Source organism: Malus domestica, chromosome 04 (assembly GCF_042453785.1).
Source record: "Malus domestica chromosome 04, GDT2T_hap1".
NCBI lineage: Eukaryota > Viridiplantae > Streptophyta > Magnoliopsida > Rosales > Rosaceae > Malus > Malus domestica.
In genome coordinates, this window is record NC_091664.1 from 26,222,104 (window position 1) to 26,248,267 (window position 26,164).

A 26,164-nucleotide genomic window follows, 5' to 3' on the forward strand; every position below is an offset into this window, starting at 1 on the left:
GAAGATAGGGAAATATATGTAACAGAGGAACAAAAATGATAGAAAGTGTTTTGTACTTGTTTAAGTAGGAAATTTGTGAAGGCAAAACGTTTAAAGCAACAAATAGAAGGGTTGTTTCTATAAGCCATATAAAAAACATAAGCAACATGCAGGTCACACATATTTTCTCCCTGTAGTAAAGGCGGAAAAATACATGTCCTGCAGGTGAGCCATCTGTTTGAGCACTTAACAAAAAACATAAAAAGTGTTGTGCCTTTGTTCTAGTAGCGAAGTTTTTCAACCACAGATTTCAAACCAAAAAACATGCAGAACATTTTGTACGACTGGATGACGGAGATTCTGGTTGTTCATTTCTTCTTAGAGCAGACATCTTCCACACTACAGCAAAAAAATAGAAATAACATTATAAGAAACGTTCTTACCATGGAAGCCATTTAGGTGTGTGGGTGGAAAACAAATTGTAGTTTACCTTTCTTTTGATTTTTTTGCCTGAGATTTTGTCTTGAGTGTGGCAATCGGCACTTTGTCGGTGGGTTCAATTTTGGGGACAACCAAATTGTGGAATTCACCAGCAATTCTAACAAAATTGGTTGTATCTGCTCGCTCGTTGTGAGGTTTCTTGCTGTGAATTAAGGGAAAATATATGAGGATAGATAGAAATGTGATAGTTATGGAAAACTGGGTGAAACAATGGTGCAAAGAGATTGGTTGATAGTTTTTTATTAAATGCAAAACATACAACCAAGAGTAATCTTTACCTGTTAGATTTGTTGGCTTCATCAGTGAACAACACTCTCTTTGAGGTTTTTGTCGATTCAATTGGTTGGGGTCGTTGTTGTAGCAGCTGGGAAGGCGTTAACGGAGCATGGGTTGTTTGGCTCATAACTTGTTTTCCTGCGGTGGTAGTCGGTGTTTGTGGCTTGATTGAGGCAATCGTTGGGTTGGAGAGGTCTTGGTCATGGAGTAGTCCATTAACGATGAAGTCCGTTTTGCCGAAGTCGGTGTTTTGATTTCCAAAAGAGATTTGGAATTGTTTTGTCTCGCCGACCAAAGTTTTAAGAAGTGGTGGTAGGATGAAAGGATCGTCATAGCCGTCCTCTATCACCAAAGTATGGCAAGACACACGAAGCATCTTTTCAGCATGTCTTCCTATCATGAGGAAGTTGTGTTGATTCGTGCTATCTTCTACGATAAGGTCGATCTTAAACCTGTGCAAGAGGAGAATATCTTGTTGTTAGGCAATCATTACTATTAATACCAATCTTGTGAGCAATTTATAAAATGTAGTAGAACCATTGTAATATTGGGCATGCATGAAGAATATTGCCATAAAGATAGACAAATTATTTAGGTATAAATTCTTTTCATATATGAAGTATGATTCATGTATCATCAATATGCTTGTTTTGGGAACTTTAACGTTTCTTTGTTAAAATTAGGGAAAACTGTGCAGTTGTAGATTATCACAATCTTTGATAACAGCAACATTAGTTAAATTGTAATAGAGATGCAAAAACTCGAAAATTATTTGTATGTATGCATTGAGATTATGAATGAAAGATGAAGTGAGGCATAAGAGGGAATGTAAAAGTATATGTTGGTTCAAGAAACCGTTTTGTTTGTGTGTATAGCTGAGTGTGAATTCAAAAGATTGTAGATTGAACCTTGAAGTATAAAGATATATAGAAAGATATTGTTGAGATACCATAGGTATGAAAATGTTATTAGTTATGAATTTTATAGCGATAAGAAATGTAAAAATGACTTAACAACTGAATATAACGGAAAAATGTAAAATAGATGGAAAAGAATATTACCAAGGTTCGGGTAGTTTGTTTATCAAACCATGTTCATTGCATTCAAATGATTCAAACATTTTCTTTACGGTTTTGTGGCAAGATGGGCAAGACTTGTACCACCAACCCCTAGCCAAGTCGACGTCAACAATAGTTGCTTTGCATGTGAAACTTTCATTCTGTTATTGAATCAAAAGGTTTTCAAATGGTCAAAGATATTAAACCATCACCTCAGAAACATGGAGAATAAATTTATAGAGAAACAAAGCAAGAAGCAATTACTCAAGATGCATCACAAACTTTATGTTTTTAAAAAGTTATGATTTTTGTTAATAGGTTGGTGATGAAAGACTAACCTTGTGTAAAGCAGGATTAAGCAAAAGCAAATCGTCGATCGTTTTTGACTCAGCACCACCACCGGTAGGACGGCCTGCATGCATATCTGCTGAGGTAGGCAGGATCCGAACAGGTGATCTCAAATGCTCAAACCTATTTTGTAAATGTTTTGGGTGATAAAAATAAAATGAAGAAACATAAATGAGAAAAATATTAAAGAAGGGTTGTTGGTTTGCCTGAGTTTATATTCAGAGAGTTGTGGAATGTCTGGATTGAACACATAAACAGTTGCTCCTGTGCTTCCGAGAACAGGGTTTCCTAGACATAAAAGATAAGAATAAAGAAATTGAAACTTTTAAGAGCTAGATAAGGCATTTTGGGTTATCACCTCGGTATAGTTTTACTTTAAGGCTTGTCAAAGCAACAAACACAGGTGGCAACAATGTTTGTATTTCGCTGTCATCAAAAGTTGTGGCAGTCTCTCCCCATAAGGTGACTCTTATTGTTTCACCTCTGTAAGTAATTTAAAAGGTGATTATTTTTAATACTCCATGAATATTGTATCAAACGTGTAAATTGTATTTAGAATTTAATGTACAAAGTTGTAACCTGATATTTTGCAAATTAAGATTTCTCTTCTTTGCAATTCTTGTGCGTTGGATGGTGATCTCTTCAGTTGGCTGCACAGCCGTCAAGCAACCAAATACATCTGCATGTGATATTTAGCATCGAGAGTGAGTGTGGATTGTAGGCAAGAAAAAAAGATCGATTGTTTTAGATTTTGAAGCAACATTTAAAACTAACTTGGTTACCTGTAAGCTCAACATCTGTATCAATTTTGTTGTGAAGCTGCTTAAACTCGATGAAATTGAACCACTGCATTGGAATATCTTGGCTTGTTTTGCTAATAGGAACAATAACGGTTTTCCTATTCAATTCAAGGATGGCGGCATGAGGAACAATCTTGCTTGATGTCCTGTTGTGAATGACACGAAATTTGTTGATTTCGTATGCTTCACCAACCTTGAGGTGCTCCTTAAAAAACTGGATGTCTCGAGCGTTCATGGTTGCATGAACCGCATCCCCCTTTTAGGAAAAAAAAAGAAAAAAGAAAAAGGAGGCCATAATACTAAATGAGCGGGAGAACATTTAATGTTGATGGTGTAGGAAGCATGTAAGTAGTTAGTGTAGCATAGTTGTGGCTATAGATATATTATGTAAGATCATATGGAAGATAATAGTGAACATTGTTTTAAAGTTAAAATTGCCGGCAATTGAAGCAACGTTGTAAAAACACAAATTTGTTTTCATTTGTACAGATGTAATAACAAAGAAAATAAAGTAAGGAAAAGAAAATCTGTTGTCGAGCTGCATGAATTTGTTAGATCTGTCATAAAAATGAATGTTGAGGCCTAACATCGTAGATAGCAGAACAATTTATGAAACAAATATTAATTATTTTAAATGATGTATAATTGAGTAGTGAAATTAATAGATAATTTAGTTTACGAACTTTAGAATAAGGTTGATGATATAAGCGTGTTCAACAAATCGTATACATATTGCGATAAAAAAAAATGAGCATTTGACAAAAAGTAAAAGGGCGTAAAAATCTTACTTGTTTATCAACAAAGACAACATCAAAACTTGTAGGTTGAGGAACATCTCCTATGCTGTTTGTTATCCACATCCTGCAAACCCTGATTTGCAGTTTGTTTCCTGGTTCATACGCCTTTAGCAAACGAATTGGCATGAACTCCATCAATCTACAATAATGAAATTTAAGAAGTAAATCAAATTAAACATTGAATAAGGTGATTTATCAAATATATGGTGGATGTATGTTTACAAAAATAAGCAAAGGACAAAATGTTAAGCTGAAAGTGTACCTTCATGTAAATGTTTCAAAACATCTTTATAAACTATGTTTTTTGTATAACCGTAAGGCATGTCACTATTGTGAGTAATAACAATTTTGAGACCTTTTTTTGAGGTCACCCTGGATAGCGCGACATATAGTTGGCCATGAGAAAAAACAGTTTGTGATAGAAATAGGCCAACAAATTTCAAGGATTGTCCTGATCTGTTGAAACAACTGATACGATTGCTGACTTCATTTTGAGTGTCATAAATGTACAGTTGTGCAAATTTAGGATCGTTGCCTTCCAGAGGCAACAAAGAACCCATCAAATGATGCACTTGACCATTTATTTTAAAAACATATGGACCTCGACCCTTGTTGATCGATCCATCAACTTTGGCCCCCATTGAAGTTAACGCCATCATTGAATTATATGATCTAATATTTTTTTTGAACTACAAAAAACTTTGAGAATTTATGGGGTTTAACAAATGATCCAAAAAAGCGGGAGTGGGTTTAGGACGTGGGAATTGCACTTTTTGAGTCATGCAACACGCAGTAAACTGCAGGGTAGAAATAGAAGAAGGACGCTCATGATTTTTTTTTTGTCAGTTCTGCAGACCAAAATAGAGCACTGCAATACTGACATTGGTAATTTCTTAATCCAAAATCAATGTATTCTAGATCAATCCCTATAAAAAGAAAGAGTAATAGAAGCTACATCAAACAAATTGATTGAAGTTAATTAACAGAGGAAAGTCAAATTTTGCAATCCGTAAGGAAATACAAAAAGTTATATTGAAAGAGTGCATACGCTTTCTTTTTTTCTGATAGGTGGCCTGCTCAATAATGAGCGGGTTTGTAACATAATGAATACTTGGAGTATTTCTGGCCAACAGAGAGTGCACAGTGGCACGATCAGCGATAAGAAGAGGTACAGAAACTTGATGAGAACTCGTTCCAGCTGCCAAATATGACCTAAAAACACCACCAACATGAGTATTTTGTTCAAAAGTTGGTGCAAATGTTTGGAGACTGTTGTTTCCTTTGTTTGAGAATACTAAAGAGGTTGAAGTATTGTTGTATTCATCATCATAAACGGTGGGAACATCTTGCAACACCATATCATTGAGATTAACAATCTCAGTAGATGTAGGCAAATCGGTGCGTTGAGTTCTAGTGGCCTTCTTAGATACCCCTATTCTGCTATGCTTGGATACCCCTATTCTGCTAGACATAATTCTACATAAACGGAAAAAAACAAACGGCAGTTGTTTACTTTCTAATAAAAGTAATGTGATGGTGAACAACTATGTTAACCATATGAAATAAGCGGTAAACCATAGCCCATTAAAGCAAGAGGTCTTCAAAATCGCAACCACTTGTGAACATAATAGTAAAAAGAGTGGAAAATGAACAAATTAAGTGAACGACAATTGCTAAAAAATTGTGATAAATGAAACCAGCATAAATATTGAATAACGATGTTATTATGATCTAAAAAAAAACATGCATCAACAATTGGACATGAAAATCGAGAAAAAGTAAAAGCAAATAAAAAAGGTGAAGCTTCTTAAAAGTGATAGAAATCTAACCGTTATATAGACGAAAGCGTAGACGTGTATGAATGCCACCAAAAAAGAATAAAGGACTGTAACGATAAAAACAGAACCTACACGAAGAGAAAGACAAAATATAAAAATATATTTAATTAGAGAGAAGTCAAAAATAGAACAAATATCAAACTATAAAAACTAATGCACAACTCAACAACATTAATATTGCAAGACATGCATTCATAAAATTGACAAAAAGGAAAAAATGATTTAGGTTTGATTTACTTAACACCAATAGATTATGCAAGATGTAAAGTGTAAGGCCTTAATTTCAAACATTAACAACATACATAGAAAACAATTGTCATGCATCCTAAAGGATATGCATTATTAGAGAGTCGGAGGATTAAAGTTTGCATTCAATTTATGTTTGATTTCGTAGATGCTTCAAAACAGTTTCATTAAATATGTTTAGAGATTTATAGAAATCCATGATGCGATTTCATCGTTCCTGTCCACAAAGCGCCTTTAGATCGGACTCTTATTAAACGTTTAGTTTGATATATATTAATAATGATAGAAATAGTCTCAGATGTTTTGAGTTTAAGCAACACCACATAAACATGTGAACACATCCATAAGTCGAGTGGAACAAATTCATTTATAAGGAAAACAAAAAATGAAAACAATCATGAAAATCTGTAAGAGTTGAATAAATGGATTTATGTCAGTGCAAGGTGAGTAAGCATATTAAACATTTTATCATGGTAGTAATTCAAGTTGAAATTCCGCTCAAAAATGATCAACCGTTTTTTAACCATAGGTGAAGATCCTAAAAATGTAAACCCCCAATTTATATTTTAAATTGACACCCTTGAGTAGAATCAAATTCAACTTTATGAATCACATTTGTTGTAGTTAAAAAGTATTAAGTTGAGTAGTTACTAAAGACAAAACATTTAAATTTACTACAAAGGAATAGTCAGGTGACCATTGTCATCATTTTTTACGACTATCAACACAACTACGAAACCATGAGTATCAATCTTGACATGCATTCAAACGTCACCATCTTTAAACGCACCTTTTTCACACCGTACGTACCTTTTGTATTTTAAATTGTTGCATTTTTTACTTGATATCCATGACTTCCATATTGAAATAATTACATAGTAACCGAAAGTAACAATATAAATCTGTCGCTCACTTCTTCCCCACTTGAAAAACAAACCGAAAACCCACATTAATTAACATAGTTTTTAACAATTTAGATATGGCTGCAAAAACAAAACTTACAAAGCCAAAGATCCACACAAATATATTTTTTGGAGAAACGAATTAAAAATTGTTGAGGAACTAACTAAAATCTGAAGAGTTTAAAAAGAGAATAGAATTGATATAAATACCAACTAAAGTTGGAATTTTAAAACAAATTCTCTCAATTTCGCCATGAGAGCACATAACGAAATAAACATTTTGTTTATGAGAACGGCATGTTCACCAAGAATTCCAAAACATAAATATAACAACTGTCTTAAAAGTTTATACCTAACAAAGAAGCATGAGTCAAATGATATTATTAACAACAACAAAAATGCAAAAAATATATAAGCAAAGAATCATAATCCCAGATCGATTAGGTTTGTTAGGCAAAAATAATTAATTCGCGAGATAGGAGTGTAACAAAGAGGTGCAAAAAAGAGTAATGCCAATAGTTTATTATAAAAACGGTAAAAAGGTTAATTGTTTACATAATTGGCATCATGACCCAACAAAAAAGAATTACACAGCCTTTATCTTATCTAACTATTGTTCTGTCTTTATACAGTTAAAGCCCAAAAAGCCCTTACAGTGGAGGAAAGGAAGAGCAAAAAAATTAGAATCTTCTTGCAGCAACCAAACGTGCAGATACCACTGAGAAACCTTTTTAAACAAAAGCTAAACCGCTTCATCCAACGGAACTTGTTCTTTTGGTGAATTACTACGATTTTCAGGTGGATAGATAGTGTGGACCACCAATTTGTTTCGGTTTGGGCCCTTACCATAAACACGCAAACCGAACCTTGTTTTCTCTATTTTGACTGATTTCTTTGTATTGGGTCCTGGGGCAGTATCGGAATATTTCTTTAACGTTCCTTCATTCTTTTCATCGTGTCGAGCCTTAATCAGTTCCCTTAAATTTTTTACCAAAACGCCTCCTAGAATTTGTTGTTCGCTTCGATCAATGTCTTTCACCATTTTATTAACCCTGAATGACAAATTAAATAGAACGTTAATATTTATGTATTTTAGAAAGAAAAATCTAGTTAGCTTGTAGGTCTTAAAATAACATTGTAAAAGATTTTTAAAACTCAAACATAGAAGCTATGAGTTTTTTGGATATAAGTTAGGTTTATTCGAAGAGAGTAGTTATTAACAGCACTCATTAAAGTACTTTGGGAGGGATGAGAGGGTTGACTCTTAGGAAAACCTAACGAAAACACCAACCAAAGTAACTAATGTCTAAAGAATGGTTTGGAAAATTGAAAACGCAACAAAGAAAGAAAGCAATTGACAAAAAAAACATATAAAATGGCCAACAACATTCGACTAAGAATTAGGAACACCTGGTTAAAGCAAAATCACAAATGACATCAATGCACCTTTGAACAATAATAGAATGGTTGAGACTAAATTAAAACCAACAAAAACAAAGAAACCAATGAACTCGAGAAGCATCAAAGGATCACAGAGATAACCAAGAATGAGAACAAAGCAGAGAGCAAACGAATGACATAAGCTGATAAAACGAAACAATCGATTGAAAAATTATAAATCTGCATTAACTCAAACGGAAAGCATGGGGAAACAATGCATCTTAGTTTAGGTGACATACCAAAGCCTTGATTCAAATGCAATAGGTCCGAACCCCTAGATCAAAGGCAGCAAGAAGAGCAGATCACGACGTTGTAATGAGACTTTGATCTAAACCACAACAAATCAGTGAGATTGAGAGTCAAAATTCAAAGCGCAAACAAATGGACACAGGAAAAGTAACTCAATCTGCGACAGTGCAATGGACTCTACCTGTGAGAGTTCAACAGACTTAATCTAGGACAAATTTACATTTCACGAAAGAAAAGCTGCTAACAACGGGAATGCATCATCTGTCACCATATTAATTTAAAGGCCTAAAGCAAGCATGAGGTATCCGAGTCGGTTCTGAATTAGTATAGGGGTTAGAGTGTGAGAACGTTGGTTTCAGAAGGAATAGGTTAAATAGAGCAAATAATGGTTCACTGTGGAGTACGATTGGTGAAAATTATGGGGTAGCAGATGATTTTAGTAGTTGAAGTAAAAGCAAGGAGGGATACATCATTTCCAGCAAAAGCATATAGCAATGACAGACTACCAAAAGTATATAAATGATATAATCTAGGTTAGAATCGTTGGACCAAAAGCATATGGTAATGACACACTACCAAAAGTATATATACATACATACATTATATATATATATATATGTAGGACGATTACTAAATAAGAAAACAATTCCATCCCTTTCAAATCTTAAATGTATATATAAGCATTCATCAAACTTCAATGGATGCTTAGTTATCTCAGCCTTGACATTAATGAACAGATACAGATACGCACACTAAATAGAAAGAAACCCAGTTCCAATGTAAGCTCAAACGATAAAAAATTGAATTATATATTTAAAATCTAAGCATCAAAGCTTCACAAATATAAATTAAAAAAGGTAGATAGCTAAATAGGTTTTGAACAAAAATGATGGCGCATAATCATATACCTCAAAACAGGATGGAACCAACTTCTTCCTTGAATGATCCAAATTTATAAAATCTGAAAACAATGTAAATCCGTCAGCAACTTAGAGACTTTCAAATTTAAAGAGCAAATCTAAAGAAATTGTAGCTAAATGACCAAAGACAGACCAAAAAACAAAGGAAATTTACAAATATGATGAATTACAAAACATACCTACTGAAAAAGGTCACATTTGTAAAGACTGGAAGTTTTTGCATGTAATCCCGTCTTAATCACTAACATTAGCTCTTGTAATTACTCAAGCTATTATTCATCTATTTCATTGCTAACCCAAGCCCTAAAGGTGGAACCACCTAAAATCAATACTTCAAGAGCTAAAAAGCAAGCATCAGTCTTCCTAAATTTTGATGCTTAAGATATATATTTAGTAATGGACTGATCCTTTTATGAGCATGTTGATTTACTAAACTTCTATGGTAATAAATTTGGCTTTAAGTTTACTCATGCCACAACCCAGGTAACTACTGCTTTCTATTTTGTCGACCCTTTTCAACTTGATATACACCCTCTCCTTTCTCCGCTCTCCCTTATTTATGATTTTAAATCTTGAGTTATGCACCCATCATACCTTGGATGCCTTGGGTTAAGATATTTAAATTTTAATCTTTATGGTACTTTAGGTATGCACTGGTGCAAAAGGTGAACATCAATCAAAACTGGCAGCGAGGAAGGTATTTGTTAAATGTTCACAGATTGGTACTAACATAGCTAAAAAGATAGTGATATATGTGAGTTTTCGTAAGTTTTGACTTGATTTTAGGCATTTTAAGTCTAGGGCAGAGTGATAGTGGGTAAGAATCAACTAAAACATAAAGGAGAATCAAAAGTATTAAACACAAAATATTACATGGCAATGAGAATATATAAACACACACAAAATATTACCCTCCAAAACATTCACCTCTCAGAAAGACCTTGAAATCCCCACAAAGTTGTCCAATTTCCACCAGAATCCAGCTTCTTACAGTGTTAGATTTCTTCTAGGTAAACCACACAAACCAAAACACCAATCAAATGAAGTAGCTTTAAACATAGGCAACTTATGAGTTCTTATCAGATAAAATAATCGAAACAGAGAAACGGGCAACTATATTACTCGGCAAAGATATATTGCTCAGCAAAAATAAATAGAGTAGATAACTTATTTGCGCTGAATTCCCAAGTGCTATTAAACTATCAATGATCAGAAGATAGCTAATGGTGAAAAAGAAGCCTAACCTATATGAAACGAAATGAAAGGCTATACCGAAATGAAAGCCTACCAGGTGCAAATAGAAACAAACTATATAGTTGGACTCGTACATGGTTAGATCCTTGGTGTCCAGGAATTATGCTATAAGGCAGACTAATCAAATGATTACGCTTACAACTATAATGTTGTTTCAATTTTTAAAAACTGCTAACTAATTGAAAAACCACACCATGTAGAGAACCAGTGGAGATTAGAATAACTAAGAAATACTATAGAGGCAAATGAACAACCATTAATATAATTTTTTTTTCTCAGCATGGCAACAATAATCAGAAAAAGAAAAGGAGAAAATCTATGGGATAAATTTAAAGTCTATTTGAAAAGTTCTATATATTTGTTTGTCAAACTCAGTGATCAAACTGCACAGTCATGAGTTCCAAAAAGAAATACTAAAGAGGCAAATGAACAACCATTAATAGATTTTTTTTCTCAGCATGGCAACAACAATCAGAAAAAGAAAAGGAGAAAATCTATGGGATAAATTTAAAGTCTATTTGAAAAGTTCTATATATTTGTTTGTCAAACTCAGTGATCAAAGTGCACACTCATGAGTTCCAAAAAGAAAATAAAACGAATAACTGAAATCATTGACAATTTCAAGCAATATAGCAGCTATTATTAAGATCCAAACGAAATCTAGAAAGTATGGGGAAATAGTATAAGTAACTAAAACTCTTGAGGGTTTTAGCTGTACTTCCACCCTTGAAATAGATTTAGCAAGCACTGTAAATTGACAAAAACATTGAAATTGAAATGCACAGAGGCAAAGGAAATTTAAAAAACCTTAAACCAAATGACAGCCTGGAAATGGAAGCAAATGTGAACTGTTTTTAATCATTCAGGTTCAAATGATTGGCAGAAGAAAGGGTCATTCTTTGAATCAACAGGATATAAAACAGAACATAATTTAGGTGTTCAAATCACCCAAACTGAGAAAAACAAATTACGAAACGAAATTGACAAAAATAATTAAATTGAATGTACAGAACAAAACAAATTGAGAAAAACACTTAAATTTCTATATGCACAGAAGCAAAGGCAAGTACAAAACCTTAAACCAAATCACAGCCTGCAAATGTTAGAGCTTCAAAGCATAGACATACTCTAAATGTAATCTAATTAAAGCTAATCAAATGAAATTAAAGCTAAGTAAAACAAATCAGAACTTGGAAATAGAAAAACAGCATAATAAATAATGAAAAAGCTAAGAATGAAGTTGGATTCATCCTTTACCAAATAAATGTAAAAATGTTTAAAAATTGTTGAATCTTAGGATTATCTTTCATGACACAGAACTTCGGAAACAAAATTGATCACTTTCTCATTCTGAGAGCATTTCAATGGCCACATTACATCATTGTAAACATATACAAAATATTATTTGTCATTGGGTCAGGTAGGTTGGAGAAAAGTTATGATGGATGCATGGTTTTATAAAATAAAAATAATAAAATCACAGATAATGGAAGCAGGGAGCAATAATCGACAAATTGGTTATTGTTGCTTTCATGGACATTCGTACATAATATATATATATATATATATATATATATATATATATGATTGCATATATATTCATTAATAGTGATTCCACAAATCCAAACAAAAATCCAAGCAAAGAACGCAGCCTGTTTCTCTCGCCCTTTTTTTTCTCTGTCTTCCGCCCCCTTCTGTCTTGCTTCTTCCCGCGCCCCCCCCCAAACCCCAAGCAATTAAGGATAATTTAAATAATCATATCATTAATCCAAATTCTCAACTGTACACACAAACGATGTACTTATTCATTAAGACAAACCGTACACACTAAGAATACACAACATACCACACAGAAGCCACAAATCAAATAAGTATACATTCAAAATAAGATTGTCATAATGAGAAAAACGGATGACAACTAAAATTAGCACAAAGCAAATGAGGTGTACAACCCTCCAACTTTCTAAATTGACTAAGTCAAAAAAGTTTGTAGCAGAACATGGAGAAAGGATGGAACAAAGAGATCCATTGTGGTGATGTAATAGTCTGTGATGCATAGTAAGTCGAGTTAAATGAAAAAATATCATTTCTATAAACAACAAATAGACATCTAAACTTGCTGTCCATACTGGTTGTTAGAAAGTTTCAAACATAGTATAGAGATTTGTATTATAATTTTGTTTGTATAAAAGTTAACAAAACTTAACAAAAATTTAAAATGGATAGACAAACACCTCAGTAATGGTTGATTTGGTGGCTGCTGTGTGAATGAAATGTTTGATTTGTATGCTTGTGTTGGATCTGCATGCATATGAAGAAAAAAAATTAAAAAGTGCATCACACAAATACAGAAGCAACCAAGAAATGGAAAAACAACCTACCAACATAGAGATATTCGAATGATGTGAAATGGAAAAAGACCTTGAAGGTGATTTGGTGAGAAGCAATTAGTGGGAAAGTATGAAGAAACACACAATGAGCACAGTGCAACCCCTTTATTTATAAAGACAGAAATCTGACCTTAATAGTGAACTGAACAGTTAACTAAACAACCTAAACTCCCAAATTTAAAAACAATAAACTTAAAAAGGAGTTTTCATTTTGTTTACCTATAAGCAAAGGGAACAAAAATATCTGAAAAACAGAAATACGAAGACAGTGTAGTCCCTTAATTCACAATGGCTAAGAGCAAACTCAAATAGTTAACTAAACAATTTAAAAATATCCATGACACCTTTAATGAAGCTTGCTGACCATGTGCAATGGAGCACCACAAATTTATCTACATTATGATTGTTAGGAGAACGGATTAGGTTGTAGGAAAATATGTGGACATACAGCTAACCCTAGAGGCGATCTAAACAACCTAGAAAAGACTAAGAGCAAACCCTAATAGTTAAGTAAACAATATAAAACATCTATGATAGCATTAATGATAGAAAAAATATCTATGACAATTTTAATAAATGGAATGGCTAATCAAACAGTAAACAACAATTAAAAACAATAAACTGAAAAAGAGTTAACCCTAAGGTGAGCTAAACAATCTGCAAAGATCTATGACAATTTTAATTAAGGAACAAAAAAATTGTAACAATTCTAAAACAGAAAAAGGATCAATCAGACAAAAATTAATCAAGAAACAAACAAATTAAAGCAGTGGAAGACCCTAATTCACAAAAACCGAGACATAATCCTAGCACCCAACTCAAAAATTTATAAACATCCATTACAATTTGAATGAAAGAACAAAATATAAATGATATGGTGCCCCTTTAAAATATGACATAACGGTTGCACATTCCACCATAACACCAAATAAATATACCTCAAAAGCCAAGGGGTGAAGTGCTCTGCCCAACGATCCAAGTTGCTGAAATACGAACTTCGGGATTGAAAGAAAAATGACCTGGTCAATAAATTTAATAAATTTAGGGATTAGTATTCTAAATGACCCCTCCACTTCTTTTCACTGGTGAACATGAAAGTACATTATTTGACTAACCATTGTAGTGTTTTTAGCCTATTGAGGATGAGATTCTTTATGGGAAATTACTTATCACATTGACATATTTTGCCTCAGAAAAGAAAACAAAGGATAAGCACAAAAGTAAACATCACAAAGGCAATTGCCTCTCTGTAAGCTTTCTATTCGCCAATCATGAATAAATATTTGGTGTTTGAAGTACTCTCATCTGTGAACTATATATAATATGGATTTTATATGTACCTATAAATCCTTACAGAAATAAAAAAGACAAAGGGTCAAACTTCTTGCAACAATTCTTTACAAAAAAAAAATGTTACATTTAATGTTATAAGTGCTTGAAATATGTTAGCAGAAGTCCTCCATACTTTGAGTAATTCACCTCCTCTGAGTTACTGAAGAAGTGAGGCAATCACATAATGTTAGGCTAAATTTTGCAGAGATTCTCTAAAGTCACCAAAATTTTGATTTCTATTATTTAGACCTCTTTGTTATTATTGGTAGTCTGTTTTAGCTTCGGATGAAAGAGCATCGAAAGTTTATATTGTTTAATGGAATATACAGAAAATATGGGAACTGAGAGAGCGGCAACGGATAGTTTCCATGGATACCTACCAGAACTTGAATCAATGGTAACGTTTAAATTCTATGGATTTCGTGCCTATTTTAATCTTCGGTAACGAAATTAGCATTTAAGTTGAATAATTCGTACTCTTTTGATATTGGAAATTAGACTTTGATTTCTCAGTCCTATGCTTCTTGATCATCCATGATTTAATTATGATAGGCATGAAACTAAAATGGGGTTCAAGCGTGCATTATTTATGATGATGATGTACAATCACAGTGAGCCCACAACGGATTTAATTAAAATAGATATCTCTCATGCTTTATTATGGTGCTTTACTAATCATGTTTAATTGCCTTTGGACTTGAGCAAGTTATCTATAAAGAAATAAAAAAGCATAAAAAAGCTGAGCCTTTGATTCACAGGGTTTCTTCAAAGGCATAAAAAATTAAATCTATTTCTAACAACAACAACCATAAAAAAAAGCTATCCCTGTGAATCAAACCAAACAGAAAATAACATATATAAACATATTTGTTAGGAAACGACAGGGTGAGGACAAAAACAAATAATAGGGTAATGAAAAAAAAGGGGCAAAATGCATACAGTTTGATTTCAGCAGAGAAGCTATGACACCGAAAGACCAACAGAACATGAAGAAACAGAGAAATGAGGAGGAAGTGGTTTTATCAGGCAGTGAAGAAGGCAGCACAAAATATCTGTTTTTCTGTTCCAATTTAATAATTAAAAAACAAATCTTTCAACCCTATCTAAAAGTTGAATAACCGAACCAGAAGCAGAACCAGATAGAAAACAAAGCAGGAAAAAAAACAGGTTTCTAAGCAGGTTCAAACCAGAAACAGTGAAATAAGGGAAAAAATCGGTTCAAAAGGGACACTTAGCTTTGAAAGGAATTGAAGCTGCCAGCTGGGAGAGATCCTCATCAATGCTTGCAGAGATAGCTTCCAGCTGGAACAAAATCTCTGAATCCAACCCTAGGTTTAGGCGTCCCTTCATGCCTCACCGATTCTCTAAGCAGATCTTACCGAGAAAAACAAAACCCAAATTCCGGGCAACCCTACTTATTGCTTTGTTCATCCTACCCCTCCCTTTCTCCTCCAATTTTTCCTTCCAGGAGTCCTCCTCTCTCCTCTCTTCTCTCTTCTCTCTGGCATCGCACAACCCCTGCTTTTCTCTCTGTCATCCGATGGCTGCCCGTGTCGGCCATCCATCCAAAGAATACAACCACAAACAAAAGCCACCAAGTCACAGCCCAAACCCCAAAAGGCCATCCAACTAAACCTGAAAAAATAAAAGCCCAGGCCAAATGCTAAGAATAATGGCATGTTCGTAAATAGAGTGAAATGTGGTGCAAAACACTGTTCATTGGTACAGTGCAATTGAAAAGCCTTCTTTAGACTAAAGTAATACTCGCAGGAATTGATTATAGCGGATTAGACCATGTGATGGTTTTTGCTTGTGGGGGACTGCTCCCGAGTTTTGCAAATGTAGTAAAGAGAGCGGTGAAGTTGGATACACGTAGAAGTAGCTGTGGGATTCTGATTGGTGTGGGGTTTGCAACTCTGTGTCTGACTTGCACGAAGTTGGTGTGCTTGCACACACCTTATTGCAATTCTGCACCAGAGGCCGTCAGATGAGATCGTGCTGCAGTTCATGCAATGTAACTTCTTAGGTTAAAGAACATCATCCATGCTCCGTAGCGTACGAGTTCGGCACCTCTGCTTCGGAGAAGTGTACTGTTGAAAAATTGGAGAGATGCTGAGAGGCCGGAATAGTGGCCGACATCAAAGGATGGATTAGAGAAGGTTTTGCGTGATAGCGGAGCTTGTCTCGTCGTGTACAAACATTAGAAAATAAAATTATGTTCATTTATGTTACAGAAAAGAAATGAGATGGATGAAGCTGAATTTTTATCTTTAAGCAGTACTTGTTCAGACAGCTGATCTGAAACAGTGGAGGCAACTGCCGATGGACATTGTCCATCGCTCCTAACTTTTTTTTAACAAGGCGATATTCTAAATTACTATAATCTACGTCAATGGAAAGAGACTGGCACAGTGCTTCGGTGGGTCCAAACTTAAATATTTGTTCTGTGGAAAAGACAGAAGTGCTAAGGAAGGAAATCTTACGGAAGAGGGGCCAAATGTGGGTCGACATGTCGTTTAGTATTTTACCAATAGTTAGGTGAAGTGGACCACACACACCAACCACATTCAGGACGACATCACAAATCATGTTTTCTTTGGCCGGCAAGATAGTCAACAAATCTATGCTGATTTAGAAGATCCATTTCGCGCTGCCTAACCCGGAAAGAAGGACAAAAAAAAATAAAGACAAAAACTTCATCATCCATCAAGAACACTGTTTCATTTCATGCGAAATTGTCTCAAATGTAACTAAGAAAATACAAAATGCATCCACTCTCAAGCCCAAGTTCTTTTTTAAAAATCAAATTACGTGAATTAGATCAATCAGTTAACTTGAATTTTTAAATCTGATAAGAATAAAAATTTTAAAACTCTAATTACGTGAATTAAATCAATCAGCTAAGTGCCACTGCCACCTAAGTTCATATCCACCTCAAGCCCAAGTTCACATCCCCTCACATCGCTGTCGGCAGATCAGATTAGTTTAGAACATAGATTGACGAACAAGAATTGCAAACAGGAAAATCTCATATGGGATTGCAAACAAATGCAAATCGCAAGCACATTCAAGTTGTGAGCCAGCACTTGCATTTCCAGATAAACTTGTACAAACACCTAAAGTTCCATCAACCCTAAGATTTTATTTTTGCTACCAAAAAAAAACACTAAGCACCCAAGTTGTAGTTCAAAATTATGAACAGAAATGACAGCAAGCCACACAAAAAACAACACCACCAAATCCTCATTTGAAAGTCGACTGATTGCTCTGCTCATCCTCACTCTCGACCACCACCAATTTCTCCTTCTCCTCCGCCGATCCCACCTCCACTTCAACCGGTTTCTCCGCAACGCTCTGTGACCCCGTCAACCTCGCCAGCACAACAAACGACATCCCGCCGAGCACATTGTTCAGGCACCTCAGAACCACCACAGACGACTTGAACGCCAGTGGCGGAAGCCCCTTCTCCAGCAAAAACTCCGCCCCGTTCAGCGTCTGGTACCTCAAATTGCTGCTCAAACCCATGTGAGCCGCCCAAGTGAGCGCATTCAGCAGCGTAGGCGGCGCCTTATTCGGGGTCTCGAAATTCGGATCCATCTTCTTCCTCAATTTGATCAGCCCATTCGACAATGCGGTTCCAGCAAGCCCCGCCACGAATCCAACGGCAGCAAAGACTGTGCCTTTATACACGAAAGTTCCCAATCGATTCATCAAGCCATAGGAACCCGGTTCGAACATGTGGCTGGCCGGGCAGCTGGCGAAGATCGACGGAAGTGTGGCGGCGGAGGCGGACAGAGTGGGGGCCAACAAATACATGAGCGTAAAATTGAGGATGCAGCCGACGACGAGCGTCGAGAAGACGAAGTCGAGCTCGTTGAGGCCGAAATTGGGGCGGGAAGCCATGTCGCCGAGGACGCAGGAGCTGACGCCGACCACCTCCTCCATCAGAACCTTGAAGGGGAACTGCGGATCGGCGGCGACACGGGATCTCCACCCGTTGAGAAACATACCCAGAACTCCGAATCCCGAAACCGACGAGGAAGACGACGAGTCGTCGGAATTCCCATCTCCGCCTCGGCTCCATCCGCCGCTATTTCCTCCCGCTCCCGCGCCGCCACCGTCATTTCCGCCGGAAAACGAATGCTCTGGCTTTTGGACCCAGATGGGTTTTGGGACGAAAGAGAGAGGGCGATTCTGGGTCTTGGAGTAGGGGAAGGAGATCGAAGAATTAGGGTTGGCGGAGAATCTGCGGTTGTCGGAAGGGTTGTAGTGGTGTCTGCCGACTGTAGAGCAGCGAAGCTGAGCGGCGGCGGCCATGTTTGATCTGAATCTAAATCTCAACCTACTGAGTGATCAGTGATGCAATGAGAAACTTAAACCTAACAGTGGAAAATTTGGAAAAAACTCCAAGACCAAGAGGAAAATTACAAAAAGGAATACTGAGGCCGGCCCCTTCCCTGTCCTCCCCCCAAATCCCAAAACCCTAACAAATGACAGAGAGAAGCAGAGAGAGAGAGAGAGAGAGAGAGAGTATTTAGTGTTTTACTGCGACGCGCGCGTGTGAATTTCCATTTCCAGACGTAATTGGGACGGTGACACGTGTTGTGGTTGAACTTGGACGCAATTGCGGAATCTGGTAATTGGTATTTGGGGCCCGGAATCGGTTGGCGGATATTTTGGCTCGGTTAGTGATGGGGCTTTTTGGTAATTAGAGGGTGCCTGGTCCTGGTTCGTGCCCCACTGTCCACCGGGTCGGGCTGTGGATACGATTAGTCCCACTTTCTAGCATTGCCCTTAAACTTAACAGTCATGGTAATAGGTAATTAAATATTAATATTTTTTATTTTATAAAGTACTAAAAAATAATTTTATTTCAAAATTCGGATAGAATTTTTAATTGGTCTCGTTGTATCACGTTTCATTAAATAAAAAATTATAATCCAAAGTATTTGAAAAAATATAAAATTATGGTGTAAATTGGAAGATAATAATAAGATATTTATAAAAAAATTAAATCAATCTTTTTTTTTTAAATCAGATTTTTTTTAATTGCTTACATTTTTTAAAAAATTTATTAATTTTTTACATTTTTTTAATATATTTTTATTAATTTTATAATGTTGCTGACGTCATCCTAACATCAGTTTTGCATCAGCTTGCCCTCAAGGTATTGGGCCTTGGATTTATGCCTCCCCTCTCACACGGGACCCCCTTAGCCCAATCGTCCGCATGGGCTGGAGCAAGAAAGGGAGGGGATTGGGTTGAAAAGGTCCCCAGTCCACCAGGCATTTGCTACCGGTGTAATACAAGAGTTGAGCAACCGACCAAAAACTAGAATTAATTAGCAAACAAGTTTTCAATCTTTAATCCTAAAATAAAAAAATTAAATGAAAGCAGACAAGAACTGGGCATTGAGAAAACATGGATCGTTGTTTATAGTAAATCATTCTGATCATTTCATAAAAAAATTGTCAATACCCTCAATAAGTGAGGATTAATTTACAAAAATACCCTTAAAAAGTGATCAGATGATAATTCACACGACAATTTAACAAGAATATTAAGATTTTTTTTTTCATAAAATGACTAAAATGATTTACTATAAACAAACTCAAGAACTTTCTATCGATTTTCACTGTCAAAGACTAAAATGAGAAGTTTGGTCAATCTCATAAACCAATTTGGATAGAGTAAATTATAGCAATAGTTTCTTAACTTGAACTCAATTGGAACAATGGTCCCTCAACTAAAAATTTATTATCATTGGTCCCTTAACTCATCAAAACGTGCATCTATGGTTTTTCAACTAAAAATTCATTACCATTGGTCTCACAACTTTAATCCAACTGGAAAAATGATCCCTCAACTTTAACTCAATTAGAGTAATGGTTATTTAACTTTAACCCAATTAAAGCAATAACCCTTTCAATATAACTCATTTGACAAAATTCTAACAAAATTAACAAAAATGATCATATCTACTATTTTTTATGAGCTTTTTTTTTGTCACAACAATTTTTGATGAGTTGAGGGACCTCAATTGTAGCAATCATCATTCTAACATAACTTATTTTAACAAAATTCTAACGAAGTTGACGAAAATGATAGCTATACATTTTGAAGAGTTAAGGCAGCAATGGTAGTGGATTTTTAATTGAATGACCATTACTCCAATTTAATTAAAGTTAAACCATTGCTACAATTTACTCTTTTGATAAAAGAACCTCATAAAATAGTAATATGAAGAGTCTCTAAGAGATGCTCCAAGAACCATATTAGGCGGATCACAATCGATTACAAGACGTATTAATTTGCATCAATCAATAAGGAACAAGAAAATGTTGTACTTTTACAACGTTAACCATACGACGAACTGCAAACTCTTACGCCCTAGCTTCAAAGCGAATACGGTCGGATTTATGTAACTAGACAACAAAATAACAAATAGTATATAGAAAAATTGAACCAATAATCCTCCCACTTGGTCTACCATGTGGGTGGTTCTTTTGGGATCATTAACCAAGTAGCATAGTTAGAATCCAGCAATGGCCCTACCAGAAACATACTAATCATACTAATCAAGTCATTAAGCACTTAATTAATCCGCTTTCGCTTGCTTTACGACAAAGCCAACCGTAGTCTTGTATCAATTCAACAACATATGCATTGTCTTCAAATGACACAATTTAAGTAATAAAGATCCACATTGTAAAGAATCCAAACACTCCTGTTTATATGCTTATGAAAACGGCATTCGACATACGCTACGAAAACTAAACTCGACGGACCCATCGTCTTAATTAAGCTCTAATGATTGAACAATTAATTAACATATATGTTCACACTTATCTCAGAAGTAACTAACACAAGAATAAATCCAATGAATGCATTAGGTTTACACAGAAAACTGACCTCACCAAACCTACTCAAGAGCCAACCATATAAATTCCATCCCTTTTCGGTTTTTTTTCTGAGATTTTTCTGTTTCGGGTCTTTGTCTGTCTGTTGTTCCAAAAAGAAAGATAAACAAAGCAAACAAAAACCAACAGAAAAGCTCACCAGCAAGAATTGTTAGACAATTTTCTTGTAGCCGTGCTGATGGAAATCTGTATTTCAAGGCCTTCTAGGCCATGGAGTTACTAAGGTGGAGTAGCAAACATTAGAACAGGAGTAATATGAGCAATCATCGACCGGTTTTTGCACGCTTCATTCCGCTTGAATTGAAAGGAGATACACTACCACTTGGTCCGGGACTCTCTTCTCTGAAGTTTGAGTTTAGCAAAGCCAACTCACGCAACTGCTGCCTCTTAATGAAATCTTGTGACTCATCCTGCAAGCGAAAGGTTTATATCGAGAAAGAAGGAAATAAAGAGCTAATGTCAAAATTAGGAAAAAGGTGTTTTGTAGTTAAAATAAATATAGAATTGTCAGTGTTAGCATCTATGAACAAGTTCCCGTGCAGTGAATGAGAGATTCCAGCTTCATTCAGCTACTTTTGTAGTATTCCGATCAAGCGGGAATATGACTCCCATGCATTAAAAGTAGGTGTTCTAATATTATCATATTTCCTCTCTAGATACAAGTACATTTGCATCGAAGAAAAAGTTACAGGGCAGAAATGTAAGGAGGATTAGCCATTCTTGATGTTTTACATAAATATCCAGCAAGATAACCAAAAGATTGGAGATAATTACCACAGGTTTGAGCAATTCTTCTATAATTTCTTGCGCCTGTCTCAGCCTTAAGTCAACCACACTGGCAGGTAAATCGGCTTCAATTAAGATGTGGAGTGGTTCATTCAGGTGCTCATAGCCTGGTCTTCCCCGGAGCTTCTCCTCCTTGATATCGAAAATTGAAATGATTAAGCTTGTAAACCAGAACCAATATCTTAAACATATAAACGATGGAAAATGTTCTACATTCCAAAGTCAGATCTGGTTGATGGCAATTCAATAGTATTTAGACTAGAAAAGAATGAACAAGTATGTTATACCTTGTCAGGATCCTTAATAGATCCTTTGCCCCTGATGTAAACACGACATCCTGTCGTAGCTTCAACTCGTTTCAGAGAATTACCTCTCGGTCCAAGAAGTCGCCCAACAAAATTGAACTGACATCCATTGTGCACCAAAATGTTCAGTTATTTATTACATGGCAACCAATCAAACCGACTCTAATGCTGACAGTATGCAAAAGACTTACATTGGGGTAAGTATCTACAGGGATTTCCAAACGTAAAATCCTCTTCACAGTGAAGGAACTAGGGCTCGCAGGCGCACCTTGCCAGTCCATCGTCATCCCATGCGGTCCACCTAATCTCTGTTATACAATAAAGGATCTTGCCATCTTAGATATTTAACAGGCGTAATACAAACCACAGGTAAAAGATAGGGATGGATGACTGAAAAGTAAAATGAGAAAAAGTATGAAACTCTGGCAGAATCAGAAATAGGAGTACATATATGTTTAAAAAGAAAACAGATACAAAGGATTATCGTTCACACTTCAGGTAATAACTAAGGTAATAACTAACTGCAACTTCTAGCTTCAAAACCAAAAGCATACTACAGGACATAAGCATAGTTTATCTTGCCCATATTGCCGGTCATAAAGTCACATCCCAAGACAATCATGTTGATTTCTTTATCTTTCTCACCTTACATGCATACTTCTTAGAAGCTTCAAACTCGATTGGTAGGTATGCAGAATCCGTGTTTTTTTATGAATTAATTTTAGGTGAAATGGACATTATACGAGTCCAAATGTTTATCAAAATAAGAAAAATCTGTAATTCCAACACTTTCAGTTCGCGTTCATGCTTAAGAACAGCTTTCTGAAATTTCACATAAAGAATTTGTATGGACTAGAACCCAATTTCACATTGAAGTTGGGGGCCAACTCAGCTCGTGATGAAAAATGGAGTTGGTACAAGATAACACAAAGCAGATGGGTCCCCAAGGAAATGCTTTAAAATGTGATGTTCTAACAATTCCCCGATCCATGAAGATTAACCATAAACAACAAAGACGCCATATCAGTTGAGGACCAATCTCTAAGGGATTCTTGCACAATAGATTGGCAGCATCATTTAATTGCTGTGGTCCCAACAATTTTTTGTATAACCTTTCAGTAATAAGCCCTCAGTGCAAGGAAAGTTCCCAAAGACACAATTAAATGAAGACATGAAAGACAGCATCACATGCGAGGTGGGTCGTTATGTACTGAATGAAGCATGAGGAAAGGGTATAAAATCACAGCAACCTGAGGGATATAAAAGACAGGATGTCTAAATAAAAGTAGAAATAAACAATCACCTCTTGAGGAAGTCCATTCCAGCCACCCATTCCTGTCCCGGTAACATTTGATATAAGGTTTGAAGAAGCCATTGGACTAGGGCTTCTATGTCGCATTCTGTCAAAGTCGCCAAAACCTTGGTTGGACATCATTCCAGAAACCCGTAAAATCTCTGCACACGAAGAAGAATGTCACATGAGAAACGGCCCACACTATTAGAAAGGACAATACTAGAGAGAATGTTGTTCCAAGGTCGAGAAATAAGAAACTAAAGTGAACTGAGCAAAAAGGCCATTTTATCCATCTTCAACAGAAAATGGGAAGAAACCGTGACAGCATAACCTGGACCTAGTCTTTGCAATGTAACGCACACCCACACCTTGATTGTGGATACCACACAAGACTAAGATGTGCAATCATGAATAATTCATCGGGATGACTACTTTCTTGCACTTGCAACTTCAGATATTCCAATCATCAACAAATTACCCAATTACCCAAGCAAAGAGTAAGTTATCACTGTAAATTGGAAATCTACTCATGAAACAAAGCCAATCCACCCCTAGCCAACTCTTCTTCTAAAATAGCCATCAAAATTAACATTCCTAACGCTTTTATAATCTGTATATCTCAAAATATATTACTTTTAAATTCCCCCTTCATTATTTGTTTTTTTACTAGTCACCAACATACACCGGCATTGGCAGTTCAAACGAATTGAAGTACACACACTTCAATGCACTCAAATACACAATTGGGCAATGCCTAAAGACCTTTAGATGGGTCCTCACCTTGTTATCATATGCTTGCTTGATGCAAGCACACTGATGAGTCCAGAAAATGGATGCACAATTTTAGAGTGGTTAGTAGTACTCTATCCAACTGTCATCAAATCATATGAATCATCGAAAATGACTCAATTATACGCAACCTTTCGAGCCTAATTTCAACACAAACTCTAACCTCCCCATTGGAAAACCACTAATAACACATGAGCCCACAATTAAGAGTTAGAATGAAAAGAAAACAAGGGCTGCAGACACAATTTCACAACGAAATGCAGAAACTAATGCAGGATCAGTTAAAAAACAGGTCTTTTCGACGGCGGAAACTAGCAGCCAAAAGTGTCATCCAGTAAAAAACAATCAGACCGATCTGTCCGGTAAAGCAAGCACATTTCACAGGGGGCAAAACCAAACCAAAAGGGCACAAACCCAATACGCCCCACAAAAATCTAGATCCAAAACACTAAGATTTGTAAGCAAAACCTTGATTCAAGAGGCGGCTGCATATCGGAAGAACTTGCATGAACGGTCCAAGCTTTTGATGCTCTGCCAACAACTCCGACAAGTACTGACTACAAAAACAAACAGATCAAAGCAAAACTTTCAAAAATCAAATTACAACAAACTTCATTGGCAAGACTAACTTTTTTCTTCCGGGAGTTGAATTTTTAAAGATTTAGAGAGGTGGGTTTTTCTAGAAGAAGGGAAGAACAAACCTGTCAACATCCGGGGTGCTTCTAATCTGAGGAGAAGCAGCTCTGGCAGGTGAGAAGTTGGGATTATACAAGCCTGACATGGCTTTTTCTCAAAGAAATTGAAAGAAATGGAAAAAGGGTTTTAGTTGGTGGTGCTGGTGTTGCAGAAGAAAAAGGAGAGACAAAGAGCCATCAACCTAAAGGAGGGTTTGTGATAGGAGAATAAAACGAAAAGGAAATTATATAAATAAATAAAAGGATGGAAAATAAAAAGAAAAGGGTCAGAGACAGCTCTCTCTCTCTGAATTTTGCAGAAAGGAAAGGAGAAAATCTTTAATTATTTTGTCTATGCAGAAAAAGGAAATTCAATTAAATAAAATGGAAAAAAATAAAAAATGAAGAGTTTTGGGGCAATGAGAAACTGATGAGTGAGTTCAAAAAAAAAAAAAAAATAGGGCTCTATATTTTGGTTTTTAAGGTGGTAAAGATTCACAGGTGACTTTTCATCTCACGGTGACCCATGATCTCAGAAAGACAGTTTAGAGAGAGAAAGACCGAGACTTGAGAGAGAGAGAGAGAGAGAGAGGCATTTTTTACTGCTGGTTGAAGTTTCTGTGGAAATTCCATGTTTATATGTAACGAGGAGGAAGACCAATGGAAACGAGGGACACGTGTCGGCCATGCAGAGAATCAAGCTGTGCAGAACTTCAACGGAGAGGTCCCAGGGAAGCAAATAGCCTCGATGGACAATGACAACCATGATGCTGCCAACGGAAGCATAGCTGGTTCAACTACGTCGTTTTGGTTTTTCTACACTTTACCATGTTTAGTGGGAGTGTTTGACTGCTTTTATGACTGATCTTACTGCTTCCTACTCTGTTTCAAACATCTCGCTTACGTGTATTTGGAACATTTGTCACATGATTAACGATAGTAATCTTTTAAATACGCCGTAAAATCTCTTCAATTTTCAACTCTCTTAAGAAAAATATTTTCAATCAAAACAAATGACATTTCAAACAGATGTGACAAGAAAGGAAATAGAGAATTTTCGACAGAT

At 35.8% G+C, this 26,164-nt stretch overlaps 3 protein-coding genes across 8 annotated transcripts; all 3 read right to left on the reverse strand.

The window, feature by feature from the left end:
* Positions 1–36: 36 nt before the first annotated feature.
* LOC139194917 (uncharacterized) lies at positions 37–15,801 on the reverse strand. 6 transcript variants are annotated; one of them, XR_011579701.1, is made up of 6 exons: positions 13,937–15,801; positions 12,843–12,909; positions 10,282–10,357; positions 9,343–9,395; positions 8,425–8,513; positions 7,247–7,797 (listed from the first exon to the last, which is right to left on the reverse strand). XR_011579701.1 is itself a non-coding variant. In XM_070819988.1 (5 exons), exons 1-5 carry the CDS (start codon positions 2,234–2,236, stop codon positions 348–350), a joined length of 876 nt encoding a protein of 291 aa, XP_070676089.1. In that variant the 5' UTR covers positions 2,237–2,339; the 3' UTR covers positions 37–347. The 6 variants fall into 6 exon arrangements, 1 of the variants encoding a protein (XP_070676089.1); XR_011579699.1 differs by having other exon boundaries at positions 10,266–10,357; XR_011579698.1 differs by having other exon boundaries at positions 10,266–10,360.
* A 1,540-nt stretch (positions 15,802–17,341) lies between these two features.
* On the reverse strand, positions 17,342–18,647 carry LOC103433779 (protein RETICULATA-RELATED 3, chloroplastic). Its single transcript, XM_008372067.4, has one exon. It carries the CDS (start codon positions 18,645–18,647, stop codon positions 17,574–17,576), a length of 1,074 nt encoding a protein of 357 aa, XP_008370289.3. The 3' UTR covers positions 17,342–17,573.
* Positions 17,342–25,709, reverse strand: LOC103419416 (KH domain-containing protein At3g08620). Its single transcript, XM_008357521.4, has 7 exons — positions 25,126–25,709; positions 24,893–24,981; positions 23,645–23,796; positions 22,533–22,649; positions 22,324–22,440; positions 22,025–22,168; positions 17,342–21,660 (listed from the first exon to the last, which is right to left on the reverse strand). Exons 1-7 carry the CDS (start codon positions 25,203–25,205, stop codon positions 21,514–21,516), a joined length of 846 nt encoding a protein of 281 aa, XP_008355743.2. The 5' UTR covers positions 25,206–25,709; the 3' UTR covers positions 17,342–21,513.
* Between the last annotated feature and the right edge of the window lie 455 nt (positions 25,710–26,164).